This window comes from Cyprinus carpio, chromosome A13, assembly GCF_018340385.1.
Source record: "Cyprinus carpio isolate SPL01 chromosome A13, ASM1834038v1, whole genome shotgun sequence".
NCBI classification, from domain to species: Eukaryota; Metazoa; Chordata; class Actinopteri; order Cypriniformes; family Cyprinidae; genus Cyprinus; species Cyprinus carpio.
In genome coordinates this window covers 29,495,843-29,522,002 of record NC_056584.1, presented here as the reverse complement: position 1 = coordinate 29,522,002, position 26,160 = coordinate 29,495,843, and the positions used below count along the sequence as shown (strand labels likewise).

Here is a 26,160-nt window from a genome sequence, read left to right as displayed (position 1 = left end):
CAGGACCTATTCACTCCCTTTCCTTACAGAGTTCACTCTGAAAGATCTAGCCCACTTCTGCTGCAATTAGAACACGTGTCTCCATCTGCTGAGGTGAAAAAAGGCTCTGTGGCTCCTTTGATAGACACAAACTCAACAGAGCAACTAGGGCACAGACGCATTTCCACCCAGCATCAAACAGCAGCTAATCTTCTGTAAGCTCTTTTTACTCTAGTAGCTTTCTACATCCCAAATGCTTTTAGTTACCCTCTTAAAGAAGAATATTCTCTGCTGCCCTGCCTTTTCGAGTCTCAGGACAAAGCAAAGGTTTATTAAAGATGACTTTTGTGATGTCCAAAGCCAGGAGAGACTTTTAATTAAAGGAGAGAAGAGGACAGGACAGAGACAGACAGTGAGCAAGACTTGATCGGTCTTACTTTTACATACACAAACAGCAATGATGACAGCTTAGACTGAGGGATTCAATGTGTCTGTCATGACCAAAAGAAAAAGGTCTGTCCTAACAGGATCAGGAAAACAAAACAATAACAAAAAAAAACAATGTCAAATGCAAATAATAAAATGCAACTTAACCAAATTTGGCAGACGGCTGCATGGACTAGTTGTATGACCATGACCAAAACTATGCAAGGTAAAAGTAAATATGACCAAGATTAGATTAAATAAAGGTCACTCGCAATAAAAAGAAACATGGTTTATGAATTAATGGCTACCAAGACCATGAAAAAAAGAAAAGAAAAAAAAAGAAATCAAGCAGCATTTGGAAAACCAATTTTGATTCTTAATTCCTAAATCCGACGGATATTTTAACTCTGTGACTGTTTTCATTTTATTGAATTTAATCAGATTTTAATCAAATTGGGAAATCTGTATGAACACCCAGTTGTTTATACCATAACTTTTTAACCAAATAAATCCTACTGTGTAATATTTTAATAATAATTCAATATCTACAATAATTCAATATCAATATGTATCGCAATATATTTTTTTCCAATAACGGAGATATGATTTTTAAACACGTTCCTGATATTTCAATACATTACAGGTGTTTCCCATACATTGATTTATTTTTGACGTTTGACTTCATTGCGTTCATGAGCGGAGCTGATTTGATTACAGCTGTTACTGGAGAAATCGCTGGTTCTTCCCTGTTTTTATACAGGCTATGGTTCTACCGCTCTCACAGTGCACAGTTTGCATTTTCAATAAAAAGCCTGTCTCCAGCAACATGCTTTTGTTGTTGCTCTTTTTTTTTCCTGCAGCAACTCAGAGCGCTTTTACTACTCTTTATACTGGCTAAAGCACATTTGTTTCAGTCTACAAGAATAATCAGCCTACACTACCAGTTAAAAGTTTTTGAACAGTAAGACTTTTAATGTTATTATTTATTTTATTATTTTTAAAGAATTCTCTTCTGCTCACCAAGCCTGCATTTATTTGATCCAAAGTACAGCAAAAACAGTAACATTCTGAAATATTTTTACTATTTAAAATAACTGCTTTCTATTTAAATATATTTTAAAATGTAATTTATTCCTGTGAACAAAAAAGCAGAATTTTCAGCATCATTACTCCAGTCTTCAGTGTCGCATGATCTTCAGAAATCATTCTAATATGGCAATTTGCTGATTATCAATATTTAAAACAGGATTCTTTGATGAATAGAAAGATCGAAAGATCAGCATTTATCTGAAATAAAAAGCTTTTGGAACATTATACACTATTCCATTCAAAAGCTTGGTGTCATGATTTCTTTCTTTCTTTTATTTATTTATTTTTATTATATTTATTTTATTATTTATTATTTTTTTTTAAAGAAATTATAGAAATTAAAATGTATTTTATTTAGCAAGGATGCTTTAAATTGATCAAAAGTGATGATACGTCATTTAGAATGTTACAAAAGATTTCTATTTCAGACAAATACTTTTTTCTGGACTCTCTATTCATCAAAGAAACCTGAAAAAAAAAATATGCTCGGCTGTTTTCAACATATTAATAAATAATTTTTGAGCAGCAAAACAGAATATTAGAATGATTTCTGAAGGATCATGTGACTGGAGTAATGATGCTAAAAATATAGCTTTGAAATCACAGGAATAAATTCCATTTTAAAATATTTTCAAATAGAAAACAGTTATATTTTATATAGTAAAAATATTTCAAAATGTTATGTTTTTTTTGCTGTATTTTGGATCAAATAAATGCAGGCTTGGTGAGCAGAAAAGAAATTAGAATACATTAAAAATCTTACTGTTCAAAAACTTTTGACTGGTAGTGTATGTAAGGTGATCTCAGATCTCTGTGCGAGAAGTGTGTGTCAATTAAAGCAGTGCATTAATATAGAACGTTGATTAAACAGAACTAAATCAAAACTAATAACTAACAAATGTTTTAACACATTGGCCTTGTCACACACACACATACATGGCGTTCAGAATGGTCACAGTGTATATCTGTTATTCAAGAAACTTTTGAAAAGTTTTAAAAATCAATTTATGAAAAAATCCTCAGAATCTATTTGTATGGAAATCAAATAGGCATATTGTTTTTTATCCTATCATTTAAAAATGTGTACGTACAGAATGCATTAAAGGGGGGGTGGGGGTGGAACAACCAGAAAAATTAAAAATGGCACGTCATGCCGAAAAGGTTGCCGGCCCCTGTCCTAGACGATGAAACTCACAGAACACTTTACCTCTACATACTGTACACACAAAGACAACCTTGCAGCATTTAATCCCACTTTTGTGCGCATTTCATTCTATTAACCGATTTCATGATTCTGGTGCAGAATTTGGACAAACTGCTGAGTTTGTACATCGCACACACACACACACACACACACACACACACACACACACACACAGCAAAGCAGCTTAGGGCTTGATCCACTTATCTGAGAGGCCAGAGCAAATCCTGAAAAGCTAAAGCTAAAGCTATAGGTGAGGGTCTGGAGTTAACATAGCTAGAAAGATCATGATCAATCATGAAGCCAGAAACATCAAACACACTCTCACTGCTCTGGGATCACAGTCAGATAATTCAAACTCGTTTACGGCAATCCGCTGCAAAGTGAAAAGTCTATTAAAAGGCATGACAGTGTTATGAATGGAGTCATTTGTGTCCCCATGACTTACTACTTAACACACAGGGACTAAGTCACACATGATTTCACAGCTTTAACAGCTCTGATTAGTGTCTAATGCAAACGAACATTAAATAGAAAACTATTTTCATTTTAAATATATTTCAAATTCTAATGTATTATAATGAAATTAGAAATATATTATAGTTGTATTAAAATTATGGCTGTCATTTTAGCGCGTTAATTTAATTAATTAGTTAGGAAAAATAACATGATTAAAATATCAACACAGTTAACTCACTGCACTGCCCCGCCCCATCCCGTCCCAGACCTTTACGTCATTTTATATTTCATACAGTTGACTGTTGACAAACATGATGCGATAACTCACTATGTGATGTAGCCTATAAAATGCAATTATATGCCCTTAAAATTGATGATACAAAAAATGCCCCTGCATGAGTTTTTGTGTCATATTTATAGTGTATGATAAGCAGTGTTGGGTAAGTTACTTTCAAAAAAGTAATTAATTACTATTACTAATTACATCATCAATATTGTATTGTCTGAAAAGTAACTTAGTTACTCAATAAGTAACTTAATTATTCAAATCGCTAATTAGGCTACATTTAAAAAAAAATCCCTTTAAACCTTAAAAAAAAAAAGAAATTAAACCTCTTTTATTCTTTCAATTTGAGTCAAACATAGAATAAGTTTAACCTTTTAGCTTTAAAAACACAACTGTAATACTTAAAAAAGTAAAACGTGACGTGACATACAGCCAAGTATGGTGACCCATACTCAGAATTTGTGCTCTGGGCATTTAACCCGTTATCCCATATTTTTTTTTGACCATTCGGAGCGCCCGTCTTCTCTCGAGCCCATTGTGCCACAGAAGATTTTTGTTTCTGTAGTCACATGGGAGATCGAATCGAAGGTCCGCACGGCCTCACAAGGGGTAACGCCACCCTCTCTGTACCGTTTGTAAGAAACTTGCTCCTAAATTCATTGGCCCGTTTACTGTCATCAAGATTATTAGTCCAGTGGCGGTCTGCCTTAAAATGCACCGTCTGCACTGATTATATCTGGCTGGCGTTTCTGTTGAGTGTTGTCAGATCGTTGTTGCTCATGTCCTGTCTGGTTCTCTTTCAGAAATTCTAGTTCCCGAGTTTGATTCCGCCTGGTTGCTGTTCTCTGTTTCCCTGGAGAGTTGGACTGCTTGTTGAATTTATTCTCTGCCTGAGCTGAGACTCTGCACTGCTGGGTTACCTGCACCTCTACTTGTTGTTAGTTGGAGTTGTCTAATAAATCCTACTTTCACTCGCAATTGGATCTTGTGTTTCTATTTCGTGACAGACCGCTTGGGCAGAATATCCTTAAAACACGCCCCTCCCACCATTAGGTTGCTATGAGTGAGAGACAGAGAAGAGGAGCGCAAAAATAAAACCATGCCTTCAGTTAATTTTTCCATTTCAGCTGGAAATACGTCACTACACTGAAATAAAGTTGGCAGCAAACTTCCAGTCACACACACGGAGAAATCAGGAGAAAATACCCCAAAACGCGTATACGCGTTAATCGACTCCAGAGGGTTAATATCCGATTCATTAAACTACAGACTCAGAGGGTTCTTTAATCAGCATTTTATATTTTTGTATGTTAAATATATAGAGTAAATCTCAAAAAATGTCAAGAACTAGATGTCCAAATTATACTTAACCTCCTATATATATTTATGTTTGATACTTAAATAGAACGTAATTTTTTGTCCACAGCCAATCAACCAAATTCCTATACTGTCCAGAAGCTATGATTTCTGTCAGCGTGTTGTTGTTGTTTGGTGGCTGAGGTTCTCCTCCGCTGTTGTCTTCAGAAAAACATCTCCATCTGGTTCGGTCATCTGTGGCATCTTTTCTGATGCTCTGTGTCAATATCTAGAGCTCTCATGTGGTGATTAAATACTAAGCCAACAGCTCTTCTGCTAGATGAAGGAGACTTTTTGGACATGACCAACCCAGAGGCAGAGTCTGAGCAACATCTATAGTGCTATCAGAGAAGCTCACAAAAAATATGAAGAGTTCACTTTATGTTTGGAGAAGACCACAAGCATGTCTGAGAATTAAGGTAGTACTGTACTTATGGCAGTTGGCCTTAGAATACTGTCTTTTAACTTACACAGTATGTTTGTGACTAAGGCAAAATGAGTGAATGTTTCTGCCACAGTCTTAAAGGGATAGTTCACCCAAAATTTAAAATTCTGTCATCATTTACTCACCTTCAAGTTGTTCCAAACCTGTATGAATTTCTTTCAGCTGCTGAGCACAAAGGAAGATATTTTGAAGATATGTTGGTAAACAAACAGTATCCACGGACTTCAACAGTATGAAACAAATATATATATAAATATACCTATATAATAAACATTCCTCAAAGTATCTTCTTTTGTGTTCAACAGAGGCAAGTAAGTCATACAGGTTTGGAACAACACGAGGGGGAGTAAATTATGACAGAATTTTTATTTTTAGGTGAACTTCTCTTTTAAAGGAATAGTTCACCTTAAATAAAAAATAAGTCACAAAATCTGTCAAAGTCATGTGGATTTAAAGGTTGATTGAGGCCATCAGAAATTATTTAAAGGTGAACTCTAATAAAAGTTTCATTCAAAGGCTGATTTGAATATTTCTGGGAGCATCCTTTGAGCAGAAAATCCAGCACTCTAATCAAGCAGTGTCTGTCCTGAAGCAACCTAATGTTCATTAAACTATCAAAATCACAAACGTCAAACACACAGACATAACATCCACTGCAGAAGGAGGACAGAATTTTCTGTATCTGTCTGCACTTTTTCACAAAGACTAACTAATTAACTGTGCTTTTTTGAACTCAGAGAACAAACAGTTTATAAGGACGACGTGAAGTCTTGATTAGACTCTTTCAAAATCACAGACGGTTAATCATTTTATTACAAATGTAAACAAAGAGCTTAAAAAAAATTAATTATTTTTGCTGCCACTGAGTGCCTGATGCCTAGCCTTGCATTTCAATGCCCTTCATTGTATTTATACTTCTTTTGTGTTTTATTAGAGTACAGGTGAAACTTGCCACTGGAGCACCACACTCAACTACATAAATTATAAATAAAATTTTGAAACTTCCTTCTCAACTGTTCAGCCGCACAGCCCTCACTTCAAACTCGTGCCACGGTTACAAAACAAAACAAAAGTGTTACCTTCTGGTATTACATTTTTATTTTAATAGTAATCACGAAAAAGGACTCTTTCACCTCCGTATTAAAACACCAGCCATCTCCAATTGTTTTCAGCCTTGCTCCAATAAAAAAAAAAACAAACCAAAACAAAGCAAAACAAATCAAACTAAAAGGCCAAGAAAAAAAAAAAATAAAAGAAAATGGGGAGGCATGTTCTTACCTAACATTTATTTTTAAAAGTACTTGATAAAGAACTCGTTCGTGCAAAATGGTCCATTCAAATTCACATGGCTTTGTAATTGGGAGGTTTTTAAAGGCACACCACACAGAAAAAGGATCAAACATGTTTTGCCAACACAATGACTTGATAACAAACAACACCTAGATCAGATGTCAGGATGAGCCATCATGACGAGTGATGAACCTCATGCTCATTATAAATTTGTGACACTTCGGGGACATTCGGGCAAACAAATGACACAACCACACACCACACACACACACACACACACACACACACACACACACACACACACAGCAGACTGACAACCACACATACTGGAGAATATGCTCTAAAATGTCAATCCACAAAGACAAACCATCGAGTGGAGAGAGACGGGAGACGACAGCACAGAGAGAAAGCAGCAAATGATAAAGTGAGCCCTATTGAATCATAAAAGCCTCTTTCCTCTCCACTCTGTATTTTTTTTTTTCTTTTTTTTTTTCTTGTGCACTAAATATCCAATTTGGCTGCGCTACAGAAGAAATGGTAGAGAAAACCGAACAACAGATGTTCAAGTAAGAGCAACAGAGCCTTTTCTCTCAAACAAAATAACAGTGAAACGAAAGAAGCTTGTCCCTGTCTGTAGCAAACATTGACATTTCTAAAGCAGGTTTATGTCTCCGCTATTGATTTTAATGACACGATTTCTGCCTTTCTCTCTTTTTGCTTGGCATTGTCAGATTAAAACTTTCTTGTGGAAACTTTGTATAATACCATATACGTTGCTTTCTTTGCCTCAAATCTGATTGGCTGAGAGGAGTGTGAATAACAGAGCCATTTGTATCACTCCTCTTTATTTATTTTAAGGTGGGTTTTCGTACATGGGCCAAAAGCACCCATAGTACAATAGGTTACAACACATAACGTATAGCCCATGGAAAGGGTCCAACTTCCTTTGGCCCTTGGGTCAGTTTTTCCAGGGAATCCCAGTGTCCTCCGAATACACCTTTTCTACATAATTTGGCTGAGAGCCCATCTCGAAAATTCTTTATAGCTGACGCCGTTTTTCACACCGACGTCAGAAACAGTTTCACTGAAACAGTTATCAAGTGCTTTTGCTTTCACAAAATCCTTGGCATAAAAGGCAACACAACCTGCAGCTCCTCTAACACCAGTGTTGAGCAAAACATCACCCAAGATGTGCAAGGACGGCAACAACTCCTCCTACAGGTCGGTCACACTTCCCTTAATCAATCAAGAGGATAGCCCGGCCATTATCATTGTGACATCGAACAGAGGGCTAGCTCTCAAAACGATAGGGAAAAAAATGTCATTGCAATGTCATGCTTCCTTCCCAAAACTATTCCTTTAAGTGACCTTTAAGGAAATCGTATCTAGACCCTGAGAAAAGAAAAGTTAAAACAAATGATCAATAGATAACTATAACGGAATAGTGTGTAGCACCTCACAAAATTTAACGCACCCTCAAGATGTTCCAACCCTGTATGATTGGTGTTCTTCTGCCGAACACAAAAGACGATATTCTGAAGAATGTTGGTAACAAACAGTTTGCTGGGAGCCACCTGACTTTCATAGCTTGTTGTTGCATAGTGTGGGAAGTCATTGGCTATGGCTACTGTCAATTCCTTTGGGGACAAACATTTTTTCAAAAAAAACCTCTTTTGCACTCAACATAAATAAAAACTCCTACAGGTCTGGAAGATCTTGAGGGTAAGTAAATTATGACATAATTTTAATTTGGGGGGCAAACGAACCCTATACAATTCAACTGATGTTATGTGCTATGCAATAACATTATATTTTGTTGCATCCTTCAAGTCGGAAAAAAAAAAAAAAAAAGCCAGATGGTTGGTTTTGAAGTATTTTTCTTACCGGAGCAAATTAGGTAATTCACAGGAAAATCCAAAATAGGCTTACGTTATGGTTATTAATAGATATACCTTTGTTACAGGGTTATTATTGTTTAACGAAAAGCTAAAACTGAAACAAAAAAATTAAAAGGAAAAATTAAAAATCTGAAATGTATACTTATTTAGCTATTATTTAGCTAGACATGGTGTCATAAGGGCAACTAGGTTTATATTAAAAAGTTCTAAAATCACTAAAACTGAAAAGAAAAATGAATAAGAGCCATACACGAAATTAGGACAAAAAACGCAAAAGAAAATTACTAAAATTCCTTCAGTGTAAAAAAAATATATATATATAAAAATAAAGATGTATATAAATATTAAAACTATAAGAGTATCTTAATGATACTATAAAAGAGTATATCTTAATGATAAGACTTCAGAAATACAGATATTCATAAAATAAAACTGGTGGGTTGAATTTCCACTAAAAATAGCCATAGGTTGTGATATAAAATTACTCCACACTGTAACGGGAAATAAGAGTTTGTGCCATAACACCATACTCTCCAGCGAGGAGACAAAATCAAACACAGACAACATTTCTGAAGGGAGAGAGAGGATGTTACTGAGAAATAAAAATACAATAGATCAACAGACAAAGTAAAATGAAAAGAGCCAGAGATCACAAAGCATGATGCCACACTAGCTCCCAGCGTGCATTGAGACACAGCATCAAAGACAGACAGGTACAGCAGAATGACAAAAGTGGAGACGTAGGTGATAAACAATAAGAGGCGACTATAATAATAAAACCACACCAATATAACACCAAGTATAAAAGAGAAGAGGACGATGGGCACAACAATATACAGAGAAGGAGAGAAAACTGATTTGATACACTCTCTGCACAGATGATGGTTGGGAGACCTCGAAAAGCGCTCTCTGGTCACCGTGGTGATAAGAGGACATGCAGGGTTTTGTTAGTGAGCGACTGAATGTGACCAAACTAATTTCACCTCCAACACCATGAGAAAACCGTTACTCTGCTTATTTTACAGCACAACCACACATAATAGGATTGTCCCCCATTTTTTCTATGGACACACTATGTATGACTTGTATTTTCTGGTGAGTTATTATGTGTATTTGAGGACTGTAGAAAGAATTTAGGGTATATGTTGGCAGAGCATAGAACTGACTTGCCTGAATTCAATTGGCAATTGGTTTGTAGTGGCACACAACATTAGAAAGCTATAGCTACTGAAGATATCAAAACAGACTAAGAAAAACCATGAATTTCTTTTCTGTTGAGCTTGAAATGAATAGCAAAAATCTGCCACAAATAAACTCAAAATTTTCAAAACCGTTCTGTCTGCCTCCATCATGCTTGTTTTTTTTTTGTTTGTGTTTGTTTTTTAAACGGTGCAAGTTTTTTTTTTTTTTTTTGTTTACTTTATTTATAGTCCTCTTGGATGCATTAAATTATGCATACATACTGTGTGTGGTGTGTGTTGTGTGTGTGTGTTGTGTGTGTGTGTGTGTGTGTGTGTGTGTGTGTGTGTATATATTATCTCAAATAAATTACTGTTACAAACTAAAATACAGTTTAAGTTTGTAGTTACAGTAGTTATAGGTGTAGTTACACTTAATTACTGTCTACCTTACACATCAGGTGTAGATACAGTGTTTAGTAGGCCTATACAGAGGGAAGCTCGCTGCATTGAATAGATCCTTTCCAGGAGCAGCTCCGTGTAATTACATTGCCTGTATATTTTAAAATAAACAGCCCGCCGTTTTATTCTGATGGCAATGAGACTTGAGAATCGTTTCATCCTACCTCTCAATTAGACAGAGAAGACTGACTCTACTCTCAATGTGCACCTGCAGGCTGACTTTAATGTCTCACCTAGCAGCAGATATCCAGCGGAGTTTTAATTACAGTGACAGGATGAAATAGGTGGAGTTGATATCCAGCTCGTCTTTTGAGATGGAGATCCAGATTTCTCTATCTACTTTTAAATGTCACATACATACTCTAAGACAATTCAAAGTACAAACAAACAGAAAGAAAAGAAAGAAATATAGGCTCACAACAGCTGAAAGACAGCTGACATGGACAGGAGCCAAAGAAAGTGGATCCGTTCTAATCTCTTAGTGCACTATCAATCTCTATGAAAGTCACCTACCTTCTAAGAGTGTTTCTACTTTGAAGCGTAGCTTGAAAAATAAAAGCTACTCATTATATCCAGTAGTTCAACTATCAAAGGTCCCTTTTGAAAAATTATCTGAGTGTACTGTACATTATAGACTACAAACAAAAACAACTGTCAAATTAAATAAATGATTGAATTAATGAAGGTGAATGTGGCGTAACAGAATTTTTGCCACACTAATGCTATGTTCTTAGAGCACAAAGCAGCTAAGAAAAAAAGTTTAAAAACTGTCAGACTTATAAGGAAATCTTGAATGCCTCATGGTTTCCTTTATCATCATATATTTACCTTTATTGTTTTAGCTTTTAATGCTTCCCACAAGCTTTGTCTTGCTGTCATCTGTACCTTGGTTAGGCTCATTCGTGTCTGCAACATGTCAATTGACCACCATTAGTATGTTGCACCAGCTTGTAAAAAAAATAAGAAGAGAGATGACAGATGCTTTTTGCTATCGTTCTTTGATGCCTTAAAAAAGGAAAAAAAAAAAAATAATCAAAAGCCATTGGCAGGAATTTTTGCGCACAGACGTCCCACATTGTTACTTTCCCAGAAAACTGCCTTTTTCGGTGAAACTCTGCAGCTTTTGAAGGAGCGTGAAAATGGGTGCATGACGTTGCTGGTCGATAATCCCTTACATATCACTTGCAAGGGGTATATACTGATGAGGAAATACCGCCTCATCCCAAAGAAAAGAACAATACGGCTTGAAAAATGTACCCATCCCAAATGTAACTCTAACGGAAGACTTCAGTCCATCACTTAATGTCCTATGAATGATAAAAGTCGTATGGGTTTGTAAGAAAACAATCCATCAGTCAGGGTGTGGTAAGCAATCGTTGGTTTGGGTATCATCCGACGTGACTTGATAATTCTTTAACAGGTGTTTTTCTCAGAAATCCTTATTGTACCTTGAAAACTATCTCTTCAGGAACGACCAAACTATATTAAACGCATCTCTCTCAGGTCAAAATCGATGAGTATATTAACGTACCTCTATAGTAATGCTTCTCCCCGCTCTTGTCCTGTCTGCACATCCAATAATACACGTCCATATTTGTGTTAGAAACACTGATTTGTATGCTTGTACAATGGTGCTATGATCTGTGGGCAACATTTCTCAGCTGATTCAGACGAGATAACTTTTTTCGCTAGAGATTGTCCGACAGCGGCTATGAATACGAGGATTTAGATTTTACACGGAGCAATTGTGCGATTAGCCTCAAAGTCAAATAATACTAATACCAAATCCCTCTACCCTCTACGAGTAAATCACTTGCACATGCGACTAATTCTACTCCTGGGAGAAGGACAGTAATCCGGTCGTGATCATTAGACTCATTGGCGAGAGAAAATATTGAGATTTTAACTCACCAGTGTAGGGTTAGAGCAGAGATATTTTCACTCGCTGACAACACTCTGACTGAGCAGTTCAGAGTTTCGCCGTCTTCGATCTAGCGATCTGTACTTTGCAGTTCAGCTCAATAGATATGCAGCGCACTTGTATTTGGACACCGTACACTCTAGTGTGAAGGCGCACAACTCGCTTTGCTGATGGCACTGTGTTTCTCATACATGCAAAGAGAGAGAGCGAGAGTGAAGGCATTCCAACGCTGAATCGACGCGCTACATAAACAATATTCTCTTTGTTGTATTTTCCTGTCAAAATAACAAATCTCATTTAGAATGTATTTCAGCTTTTAAGAACAAGCAGAAGATGGGCGAACTAATGAGCAAACGGCAATCTCACTGGTTGGCGCTCATCTATTACCATCCATGGTTTTGATTTCAGTAAATCAGTCTGTGCGAACGCAGACCACGTGATTAATATTCAATTAAACCCGCAAGTCATCAATCTATAGTGGAGTTGTTATGTTAGAATCATACTAGAAGTAGTAGTAGAATTCGTAGTAGCAATAGCTTTTAATAATAATTTCTATTATCTACCTTACTAATTATCGATTATTTTTTTACAGATACTTGAATAACCAACAATATCTTAAGCATCACACCAGGGCTAAGTTCAGTGTTAAAATAACAAATATGCATTCATAAATGGTTACGCAAGTTGTTTGTCTAATTACTATAGTTCTATCATTAAATAGCGGTTCATTCAAGGGGTCATATCGAACAGTGCTAAAAAAGAACATTATTTTGTGTATTTGGTGTAATGAAATTGTGTTTATGTGGTTAAGGCGTAAAAAAACACATTATTTTCCACATCACTGTACATTATTGTTTCTCCTCTATGCCCCACTTTTCTGAAACGAAACGCATTGATTTTTACAAAGCTCATCGTTATGGAAAGCAAGGTGTAAACGCTGATTGGCCAGCTTTTCAGTGGGTTGTGATTGACCGAATGCTTCCAAGCATGTGACTGAAATGTTACGCCCCTTACCATACTGTCATGCCGTGTGTCCCGGCTCGACGAGACCAAAACCAATAAAGCCATTTGTTGCATCACAGTGGGTTACTAAATACTGATTATTATGAACTTATACTGTCTTTAAACGCATTGCGCTGCGTATCGCGCCACGCAAACATAAAACCATCATGTCCTGCATTTGTGATCATAGATTTAACAACAAACAACACGAGCTCTAATGTTACTCTACACTGCTCAAAAACTCGCATTTGAATCATCATTGGCAAATCCTGTACATATAAACATGTACTACAGACTGTGAGTCCAGAAGCGACCAGACTGTTCTTTGCAAAGTTGGAACTGCCCCACTTTATAGAAACATCCCACCAGCATTGTAGTCTACTCTCACAGGGCCACCGGAACTCCTTGTCCTCCGCAAAATGCAATGCATATATCTGAATATTTGGGTTGAACTGTTTCAGGAACAGTGTTGTACATACAACTTAACCCACTGATTTCTAGTTTGTGGTCCTCTTTTGGACAGGCCAACAAAAGTAGCTTCGTTCTTTCACAACGAAAACACAGCGTCTTCACAAACATGGCGCTGGCAGCAAGAGTTAGATATATAAAGTCAACACTAGCTTTCTTTGCGTGAAACTTTGGGTGGCATTATTGAAAATCTTCACACATTGTGAGATGTAGACACAGTGGGGGGTGTTAGGAACGAGCATTTTAGGGGCGTGGTTGACTCTTACAATTCTTATAAACGAATATCTCTTTGGATTGAGATTAGTCTTTGAAACTTAGCATATCTCTTTATGCACCAAGGGAAAAAGGCTGTCTGTAAAACGCCAAAGCGAAAGGAAAATGATATCGCATCATAGGCCCCTTAACATAATATATAAGATGATGATGACTGAGGATTAAGAAGATGATTTACGAAGTGTGCCATTTTACAAAGATAAGCTGATTTGGTGGAATCCAATCTTTCAATCATTTCATCAGCTGTTTGGACTCTCATTCTGACGGCACCCATTCACTGCAGAGAATCCATTTGTGAGCAAGTGATATAATGCTACATTTCTCCAAATCTGTTCTAACAAAGAAACAAACTCATCTAAATATTAGATGGGCTGAGGGTGAGTAAATTTTCAGCAAATGTACAATTTTTGGGTGAACTATTTCATTGAGAAACACAAATACATAGCTAACATGAACAGAGTAAAACAGTTTTTTAGATTTTTCAACATATTGAATGTCTTTTTGTTCCATTTTGCCATCTTGAATTAGATTTTTCATTCAATTTTGTGTAGGATTGTATGTTTTTGGATCAAGTTTGAATTTTTGAATACGATAAATCACAAATATTCTTTTGTCAATAAATAGCCAATTTATGCACAGTTGCACACCTGTATATTAATGAGACAAGAGGCGACATTGCTTGACAACCACAAACAACATTCAGTTCTACTATGTCTATACCAGACACACAAAACAACACACCAAATCTAAACAGCTCCCATTATAATTTATGAAGCTGTCTACACTGGAAAACCCGTCTGCGATTTTCAGACTGTTTTAAGAAATTGCATCATGGATATTCTGTGGCACAAAGAGTATGGCAGAATTTCAACCGCCACACATTATACTCATTTTTACCACACAGTCCTGCACATAACATCCTCACTGCGCTCTTCAAATCATACAAAAATCCATAACAATAAACGCTGCTTGAACAGACAAGGATATCTGAAAATGTCAACTATAGACACCCACCAATCTTTTATCCTCAACCACTAATCTGAGCAGTCTGACAACAGCCACAATTTATTTGCCTCTACTTCCACTCAGCCTTGCGGCATTTCCAGCAACGTTTTGAGATTTTTATTACGGTTGTCAGTTTGTCTTTGGCTGATGTGACGGTATTATTCATACATCATCAGATGCTCAGTTTGGAGAGCTGTATCTGGCTGCTTCGGTAATGAAGGTGTGCAGAGAAGGACGCAGGACCGATTGCGGGACTCGCCCACACAGAGATAGAGCTTACATATCTCTCTGACTTCATCAGAGCATAAAGCTTGGCTTAAATCCATTTCACCAACTCCAGCGAGTAATGAAATCGAAAGTATGGTTATAGAGAAAGGTTGCAAGGTTTATGTTAGCAAAATTGAGTAAATAAAAATATCTCCATGTTCGTGACAGGGCATGAATGATGGACCCGAACTTTGAGTCTCACCCTCTGTGTGTTTGAGGCAGAGATTTGGGTGATGAGTAACAAAGCAGACCAATCGCCAACCTCAGAATGTCCCGATCGACACCAGCGCCTGTCCTCATCTTCAGTTACTGCCTTACTGCCAACCCACCTGCCAAGGACACACAGAGAGATGGTCTTATTTTTAAAGTCCAAAAAACTGATACATGCCACTGGTAAACTGTTGTAGGCACTTGACAACCACCGCCTAACACACAAGATACACAACTACCTCATCAAATGACCGTTTTATAAAAACAACAGAAAAATTTTGTGTAATGCTGCATCCTTACTAATGATTTCTAGTTATTAAGGATCAGGGCATATTCGTCAAAACCGTCATTCTAAGGAATTTATCATTGACAACAGTGGATGATTCGATGCGCAACACACACACACAGCCTCTTCTGCACGACGCTCAACCCCGATGACTACACCATCAGCTCTAAAACAATAAACTTCAGACACAGATTTCACACGTACACAACAATCAGACAAGTTCGTCAGTTAAGTCCGCGTGGCCTTGTGTGTATCTTGGGCACAAATGTGTTCAGCTACTATCCTAAAGTAACGATGCGTGAATACCACTACTAATCCAATAAAGTCCAGAACCCACTGATAGACACAACAAAAAAAGTGTAGAGAAAAGATAAAAAGCGACCATAGCCAAAATTACCAGTCAACAACTTATGGTCACAGTATGTGGAGACACCTTGCTGGGGCTTATTCTAAAAATAAAATAGTCAATAGACTTATAAGGCATATAAGAAAATAGCGAGATAAAATAGAGTATTAATGTACATTAAGTAGACGTAAACTGAATAAATAAAAATGTGTTTGACTGCTATTTAAGTTTTCAATGTATCTAAATTACACGTTTAAATTAATTAATACATTTAATTAATTTCGTGTACGGGTTTTTTTTACTTTATTTATTATATCTAATTTCGGGTGAAACTTTTTTTTTTTTTATTTATTTTTTTTCTGTCTTGAACAGGCTAAAGTTTTCATAACTCGCAAGTTTTTTTGAGTTCATAAGAAGAAAAAAACAACAAAAAGATCACAAAAAACAAACAAAAAAAAAAACCTTTTGCTTAATTTTAACATGCTTCTTCAAACTGACTGTTGTCTCAAAGTACACAGACTTTAAGAGAAAAATGATGGACAGAATTATTTGTTGTAGTGGAACTCATCACACAATTGAGGGACCATCAAAACCTGTGGAGAAAATCATTTTTCCAGTATAAAACTATTGACCATGGTTTATGATTATTTTACCATTGTTTACATAATCATAGTGAAAGAAAAAAAATCATAAATTTTAAAATAAAAAGAAAAGAGATTTTAAAAATGTCAAAATAAAAGCTCGTGAAGATGAAAGGTCTAAGACAACAATAGTTGTAAATTTTTAAACCACTGAACGTGCTGAGTCAAGGGTTTTGTAAAAACAATAAACTAGATATAAAGGCATCTCAACAGCAGCTTAAATAAATGGATTTAAGGCAAAGTTTAACTTTTTTTCCTCATTGTTTTTGCATTAAAAATGTATGATGAAAGACATAAATAAAAATTATCATGTTAATACATCAAGCTATCTAGCTGTGACCCATTTGGACCATGGGTATGAGTACTGGGACAACAAATCTCATCTATAAGGCCATTTCCCTCAACGCACAATACAGATTAATTCGACGTTGCTTTGTAAGGGCTTTTGATGCCGACCAGGACAGATATTACCTTAACTTGGACAAATATACACATGGGATTACAGCATCATTTGTGAGTGGGGGTGTGTGTGTGTCCGCTCGCTCAGCTCATGAGGCTGGCTCTCCCCCCACCTGTCTCAAATGGTTGCGGCCTACAAGCAGAGGTTGATTGTAGAGCAAAACTTAAAAACAGACAAGGGGCTCCATTTGATCCGTCACCTGTTTTCATATTCACAATATCTATGATGTGCAGCGGCAAGCCGTATATGTTAAGGCCACTGAAAATGGCTTAAACCCATATGGTGATGTGCATCAACACAGTCATCTAAAAATAAAACATCAGACCCAAGCTCGACAACACTGTCAGAGTCTCTATTCCCCCCCCCCACAGAAAACAACGCAGGTCTCCTGGAGCCTGATGGGTGAAAAATTATAGTGTCACACTTTCACATTTCCACAGAGTGATCAAGCAACTGGCGACAATCACACAAACAAGAAGGGCTAACGAACTTGGTAATACCTGTCTTTCCTGTTGCTTCGCTTTTATGTGGAGTTTTTTGAGGATCGTAAAGAAAGGTCCACAAATTAACTTTCTGTCAATGACGGCTGTGAACTGAGGAGAATTTTAATAAATATTTGTAAATATTTCGTAGCTGACCATGAAACTTTAGGATTTTCATTGACAATACCAAAAATAATAAGTATGTCAGTGCATGTTCAGAAACAAAAAAAATTGGTGCCGTGACAGTGACAGCTGCATAATCAAGGGTCCTGCAAATGGAATCAACATAAGATGTATGGTTATGTACTGTATGTGGTTGCAGGGAATCATGGTTGGCTCAAGGCAGTCTAAACAATCAATCTCAATCAAAGTTATGGGAATCTGATTAACAAATGAAAGCATTTGGCATTTTCTGTAATCTCTTTCAAATAAGAGAATATTGAAAGTAACCTTTCATGCTCATGAAGTCGCTAAACTTACACTACATGACACTGAATCATACTATACCAATAAAACCTATTTGATATGCATATTTTTGATATGCAATATGATATTATAGATAGGTGAGGTTTTATGGCTACAAGCCTGATGATAACATAACAGGATGTAATTGTTAAAATTAATTTTGACTGCCTTCTGGTCATGTTTGGGCCGCTGGATAAAAGTGAGTTGCTTTTGTCTCCTACTTGTGCAGACCTTCATATGCTCACTGTATCATACATAAAAGCCTGATGTAGCAAATATGATACACAGAAAAAATGCTATGTACTTTTAGATAGATATATATATTATCTATATTATTATATGATATATACCACCCACAAACAACACACACACACCCACCCACTGTAGCCACCCCAAAATGTAGCTAAGAGTATTATCATCTAGTCAAAATGACTTGAATCCATAACCTGTTTGTTTGCCTGCAACCTCGCCTGAAGAGGGCAACGTATATCAAGTCAAGCCTAAAAAGGAGACCCCCCTCTATGGATGAGCTAGGTCATATTATATTATTTTGTTTACAAAAGCCTATATTTGCAAAGTTTGGTGTGTCTGGTCTACCATTAGGGGCTTAGGGCATATTCTGCAATATTTGCCCGGCATCAAGGCAAGGAAAAAACAGACTCACACACACCAAAACCCCAACTTGCACTGTTTGTTCGGACAATGATCCTGCCTAAACCCCGTGCTTTGCTGCTCTCCAAAATGAATCCTGCAGTGTCGTCACATGTTGCAGGATAACAGAAGAGGAAATAGAAGATTTGTAAGACAAAAAAATAAACTCTAGCACAGCTACCTCGAGCAACACAATCAACACATATTTCCAACACCGCTTGTGAATATGTGAAAGCACACTCTCGAAGAAAGCCGGTAAGTTCGCGAAGACAGTGGAGCGGAGAAGTGCCTCTCGCTGCCCTTTCTTCTCTATGACGAATGATTTGACTCAGGTAGACCTCTGCAACATATGGTCATAGTTGGTCCTGTCTCCCTAACTCTATCTCCTTCTACGACAGATAAAGATTAATTACACACAGTCTATCAAGCTCCAGAGTCATTTTTTAAGCCTCATTAACCAGTCATGTGACCAAAAAGACACCCTTTCCCCGGCTCGGCTGCTAATCGGACCTTAAGAAATGCTGGAAATACCTGTCTAGCTATCCAAAAATTTCCTATATAGTTATTTCCCTTCACTTTTCAACGACTTTAGAACGTGTTATCTGTGAAAAAGGAGAGACAGCTGCAGTGTGAAAAAGGCTTGTGGTGACTGTTTCAGTATGGAAGTATTATGGAAAGAAAAACATTACAACCCACAGAAAAAACAATCCTGAGAAAAAAGACACGCTGTAGGTGGAGATAGTAGAGAAATATTCACTCAAACCAATCCTAATGAAATAAAAACAACAATGATTTTAAAATGATTTAGGGCTGCCTTTAGGAAAATGCACAAACTGATAAAAATATGTTAACCAAAAAATCATGTAATTTTTCAAGGTTATTAAAAAACCAATAGTCCTTTGCCTTTATATGTAATTGTATATTGAAAATAAATATATTTTAAGTTGTTGCCTACTTCATAAAATTTAGGTATTAATTCAATGTGGGTTAAGTGTATTCTTGTGTGTAAATTTACTAGTCATTTCTGTGTGGAAATTGCAACTAAACTAAAAAAAGTTCAGATATAATCACTTGATAGCTCAGAAATCCCAAAATTAAGAGGATCCAGACGGATGACTGTTTAAATGAACTTCAGATGGACAGACTCTGCATTCAATGCGAGTCTCAGTAATGATGTTAGAGGCCCATTTGAACGTAATCCCTTACCCATTGACTATGCCAAAGATTAAAATTGGAACTTTGATTAACTGGGGTGTTTTATGCTTACCTTGAATGCCAAAAAATAAACCAACCTATGTGCCAGAGATCTGTGGAAAAAAGACAATAAATACAAAGTGGTTGACCGCATCAAAGCGTTGCCTTAGGTGGACAAATGGTGTAGTTTTCAAGGATGAAGGTGTCAACTACCAATTCAAAATAGCAATTATAGCTATTGCATAAGTGAAGATTGCTGTTCCACTCTTCTCTATATATTATACACTTCTGTGTCTATTCATCTAATCACACATACAGATGAAACCCACATTTTAACATGTCTGACGCGCTCGGTTGGCAAACACAAAAAAAATAAAGAAACAGAAAAAAAAGAAACCGAAACTGCCACCTTATATGCAAAGAATCTATATTTTCTTGCTGAAATATATCCTGTTTCTGTCAGATATGCACGAATCGTAGATGAGGACATTTTAACAACATTGTATGCGAAAAACTACCTGTCCTCGAAACATTGTGTATATACTTCCATAGAGCAGTTGGAAGTAATGCTTCAAATACTATTTGCAAGACTCGTCAGTCGAAGTCTAATTGAATGCACATACAAGTATCTCGGTATAGAGGTGAAGTATGATGTTAAGCAGTTCCTCTCGTATTTTCATTCCGAAACAATAGCCCAGTTGGACGCACTCTTTAGCAGGACATGCGCCTCAGTTCAACATTTCAAATTCCCAATGTGTACGTGGCGACAGAGTGGATTTTCTTAGGGTTAAGCCAAAAGTGGTTTAACAACATAACATATTAGCTCTCGATCCGACTGGCATTTCACTATGTTTAGCTACCATATTTAAAACAATCCTCAGGGACTGAAAATACTCTCCCGTGAATATACATTTGTCTGTCAATCTTGAGAGACAGGCATTGTGGAAACCCTGCTAGCTCTCAAAACCGAGACCTGATGACTGGTACAGTTAAAACGTGGAGCGGTGCAATTTTGACTTCAGGCCCGTGTAACTGCAACCATCCTAATTTGCGAGGTCTGTATATGTTATCTATTGACTGTCCAAAATAAACCGTCGGACCAAAACCCTCTTCAAAATTTCAGACCTGTGTTTCTTCAAGAAGAAAGGCACAGATGGCCTGGGCAAAGAGTATTTTTAGCTTCACTCACAGGGTCTAGGCATCTGTCACTCGTCACATATTTTACTATCAAATGTACAAAGCTGCGGGATTTCAGGGGAAAGATCCAAAACTGTCCTGCTGCCCTCAAAATTATCCCAGCAGACATGACAAGTTCCTAAAGAACAACCCGACAGCAAAGCGTTGTTACATACCCCACCAGCTGTGTTATCCCTCAAACCCACCGATCTCGTAGCTCTAGGAAATTTCCTCTGATCTGCTCCTAGCTATTCATAAAACAACACCATACTGATGTCAGAATGACAAAACGTGAGGTGATTTAATTAGCATATTGTGAACCTGCACAGAAAGAGCAAATTTTTATACTGGGATTTAAACGCATTTTGCATAATTTAAACATTTTGCTTATACTCATGAGTTACTGCTCTGTCAAATTATCCAGTAGGGCATGATCGATGGAGGGGCAGAAACATTTCTTACACATTACAAATAAGCTAGAGTGATGACACTTGCTCAGGCTCAGGATAAAGCGGCTCTTCTCTATCGCCCTGAATCGTAAGGATAAATTAAACTTAAAAAATGATTGGAACACTACTCACACACAGTAAGACTACAAAACACCCAACAAGCCTGACATACAATGGGACAGGATCCAGCATCCACAACAACCCTTTATGAAATAACATAAAAGAAAAATACAGATAGGAATCTTAATTGGACAAGCTGTGATATACAATAAGAATAAAAAGCTATAAAATTTGATTATATGTGAGAAATGTATTGAGGTCATATTGTGAGATTCTCAGAGACTTTGATTTGCCTGATCATTGGCATAACGCAAACAAAGTACATTTGAGATATGGTTGTTGTGGACTTGAGCTGTATTTTATACTGGAGAGACTGGGTTATTGTTTCACAATACACATCTAAAAGCAATAAGCAGAAAGACTCAATTTGCTCTCACAAATAATCTCACTGCTAATTGGGAATAACAACCTGCGATGTTCAAAAAGATCTAAATATATAGAATATAATCGAATATTTCTTTCCTCTAGGATGTAGATGTTCAGGAAGTTCAGGACGTTTGATGGTTGAGTGTTTTTTTTATTATTTTTCAATGCTGGCAATTCTAATGAAATTTTTGTTTTTTTTTTTGTAATATTTGAACTCTGAGAGCCTGTCGTCCTTCTACTCAATGGTAAAGACTCACCTTTGATGCGTGTGGTGAAGGGTAATGGATTCAAAGTGATTGGCCATCATACGTTGTTCGAGCAACAGCAATCAGGGGTAAAGAAAGGCCATTGCCGTTACTAGTGGATCTTATAATATCAGCAACGCACACACTCGCTCCCCCACCCTATTAGACACCCTTGCCTTTTTTTCCACTGTCACAGGCAAATAAAAGAAACAATGAAAAGTTCTGATATCATTGCGCTAAAACCTATTACGTCAAGTGCCCGACAGTCTTTGTATTCATAAAATGTTCTGTCAAAGTCTAACCCCTCAGTCAAAGACACATAATTGCATGCTATGTCATGCTAGGACACTTGTTTTGCGTTTCTAAACTAATTTAAAAATGAATAAACATCCCACTGACAAGGCCACTCAATTCCAACCGCAGCATGCTTTTCAGAAAGCCACCCGAATGATTGATCACATGATAGCTAACTGATCGCCGACAGGCCTCCTTTCCAGTGAATCACCTGTCATAGACACCAAACACTGAGAATGAACGTTAGCGGTGAAACCTCCCATGGTAAAGTAAAAAATAAAATGCTTTGCTGTCCATCCTGCCAACATTAAATCAACATTTGTCTAAAAAAAACAACTACATGTAATTATTTACTCGCACTTTATGTCATTCCGAATAACCAATTTACAATTTCACAGGTACGAAAATATAACAGCAAACAGTTTTGAAACATCAGTGACCCCCCCACCCCCCCCCTCGAATAAATAAAAAATGACCAGAAATTTCTTTCTTTTTTTTTCAGAATTTCCGAAATATAGTTCGGCCAAAAATGAACAATTTGCTGAAAATGTACTCACGCCTCCAGAATGTTAGCTGGAGTAATTGTTTCAAACTTCATGGGAACAAATTTGAAGAAATTTTAGCATTACTCAATAGCTGTCAATCAGGTAGGATCCGTACTGTAGTGAATGGGTGCCGTCAGAATGACGAGCCCAAACAGTGATGTAAAACCATCATAAACTCCCAAGTAAGCCACATGACTCCCCACAGTCCATCAATTAACATCTAGTGAAGCCAAAAAAAACCTGGTGTGTTTTGAATCAAAAACGTCCGTCAAGGACATTTTTAAAATCAAACCATTGCTTCTGGCCAAAGTATAAGGTTCCATAATCAAATAGAGTGGTTGCGTCCTCCAGTGAAAAAGGTCCTTCCTTTGTTGTCCTCTTATATCAAAAATCCACATACATATTTGTTCTAGAACTGTTTTGGACTGTATTCGCTTGTAAACGGTGCTTGAGTCTGTGTATACTTTTAAACACTGGATGAAAGAAATATTATGGATTAGAGGACCTCATTTTTTATGCGGGAAGCAATGTGTACAACACAACACCAAAAAGTTGAAACAAACAACATACCTGCGCGGCCGAACTGGGATTTAATTACCAAGCACACATATTTTCAGGCTCACAGTCCAGTATGATGTGTCACGATTACTTGTTGAGGGGGGGGATTATTGTGATGTAATTATCAGCTGTTTGGACCTCTCTTTCTGACGGCATCCCAGTTCACTGCAGAGGATCCATTGGTGAGCAGACGTGATAGAACACATCGCTACATTTTCGTCACAAATCTGATGTTGACAAGGACGACAACAAAACTACATCAAATGCTTTGGATGGCCTAAGGGTTGAGTACATTACATATTTTAGCGTAATTTTCATTTTTGCATTAACTATTACTTTAAACCTCTCCCTCATCTTCTTGTTTAAAAAGGGTCAATAATGATGTTGCTTAAAAATAAACATTATTTTGTATTATTGTGGTGTAATGAAATGTTTATGCGGGTTTAAGGTTAAAAAAACAACATTACTTTCCAGCATTACTGTACATTATTGTTTCTCCTCTATGCACCATCTTTCTAGAAACGCATCGTGATTTTGTTTTACAAAGCTCAATGGATCTGAAAACGCGAGGTGTGCTCTAATTGGCCAGCTATTTCCAATGTGTTGTCGATTGGCCGAATGGCCACATCAAGTGTGTGACAGAAATGTTAAGCCCTTGTTCATACTGTGAATGAGGCTCGTCCCGGTCCAGAACACGAGCGTGACAAGACAAAAACAATAAAAAACCCATTACAAACCAAGCCATTTGTTGCATATGGTGGTGACATAAATCCGAAGGATTATAATTTAACGTATAAAAGACACTTGTCTTTTACGCATTGCTGTGCATCGCATCGGGCCGCATAAAACATTAAAAACCTGTCTGCATTATGTGGATCCGGAGAAACAAACAAACAACCAGCACTACTCTACACTGCTAAAAATCAAACTCGACTTTTGCAATCATCAGTCGTAATTCTTAATCTGTAAACGTACTTACAGACGTGAGTCAGAACACCGGGCATTTTAGGGTTACACCGGCCCAGGAGTCCAGGGAACACCATTCCTCCCTAAAATGTGCTGCACAACATCTAAGTATTGGTGTTGAAAAAAGACTGTTCTGTACCGTGTTGGTAATACAACTTAACCCTGATTTTCCTAGTTGTGGTCCTCTTTTTGGAAGGCCAACAAAGTTTTTCGAAAAACAGCCGTCTCCACAGTCGCAAGGTGCTGGTGGCAACAGTGAGAATCAAAGTTACGGCTTCTTTCTTTGCGTGAACATTTGGGCGGAGTTATGCAAATCTTCCATCATCGTGATGTAGACATGTGTAGCGTGTTAGAATGAGGCGTTTTAAGAGGGTGTAGACAAGTCTAAAATTTTATTAAGAATATCTCTTTGGGTTAGAGACTTTAGTCTTTGCAACTTTAGGGATCGTATCTATTCACGAACAGCTTGTAACACTCCATAGAGAAAGGAAAACTTGAAATCGCATCATATGACTCCTTTAATCTTTATCTGACTAGAGTGCTGAGGTGAACCAAAAAGAGTGATCGCTCCCAAAGACAGCAGTGCAATTCATTACCCAGCGTGAGATGTAATCAGAGAACATCAGGAGTACAAACACTAATGACTCCAGTGATTAACCCATGTCAACGACGCAGACATGTTCTAAAGCACCTGTGTTGCAATCAAGCACATAGATGTGTTACTGTATGCTGGAATTTTCAACTTGTGGAAATGCATTAAAGTGTGTGTCACAATCAAGGTAGCACCCAAAGAGATGTGCACAGATGTAGAAATGTTATATATTAATGAAACCTATTTATAGAGACAAACATAAAAAAAACATAAACAATATGCTGTTGATAATTGCACACCTGTAAAACAAATGCTAGGACAGCAAACCAACCATTATCCTCTGCAATATGGTTGCTAGGAGACCTCAAACCAAATCAAACACCTGCAAAGATAATATTAGTGCTAATTATTAGTCCTTCATCTTTCAAGCATTGGGCAATGGAGCTACATTATGGTTGAAATTTGGAGATATAGTAGAATTATCTTTTTTTTTTCTTCTTTTTTATGTTTGCTTATTGTCACCATTACAGTAGTTTGTGTATTGAAGCGATAGTTCACCCAGAAATAATTCCAGAAATAATGCTTGTCGTTCCAAACCTGTATGACTTTCTTTCTTCTCTGGAATGTATAAGACAGATATATATTTTGAGAGTCAGATAAAAAATATTTTTTTCTCCAGCATAAGATTGGAGTCCTTAGTTCACCACCTGTTTTAATTACAACGAACATTTGCGTTGTCTGCCAAAGAAAGACAGTCAATAGATATGCTTACCAAAATAACACTGGAATTGTTGACTCTCAACAAGGTGGTACTCATAACATAACAGTTTGGTATACTCACAGCATTCCTAGTTTTTATTAAGAACCGGGTAGCTCATTGCATCAACACAACCTGAGAGCAACTTAGAAGCAACAAATAACTGTTACTGTGTGATCATCTTTTATAAAACTACTTCATTGGTGAAGAACTTCCTTCCATGCATTTGCACTCCAGGTCACAACATAAACAGAAACAGGGAAGGATAGCACTAGAAAAAAGCTATATATATGTATATACAGTGTCTGCTGTAATAATACCAAGGTCCATCGCACGTGAAACAACACACCTA

General features: G+C 37.0%; 1 protein-coding gene across 1 annotated transcript in view; it reads right to left on the bottom strand.

Annotated features, from left to right (window-relative positions):
• Positions 1 to 26,160, bottom strand: part of LOC109069595 (protocadherin-15-like) — a 113,985-nt gene that overhangs the window by 69,673 nt on the left and 18,152 nt on the right. Inside the window, exons 2-3 of the mRNA XM_042769623.1 lie at positions 15,208 to 15,334; positions 7,596 to 7,746 (exon numbers count right to left, since the gene is read on the bottom strand). Coding sequence (XP_042625557.1) covers positions 7,596 to 7,746; positions 15,208 to 15,334 — 278 coding nt within the window. The remainder of the gene's footprint in view (positions 1 to 7,595; positions 7,747 to 15,207; positions 15,335 to 26,160) is intronic.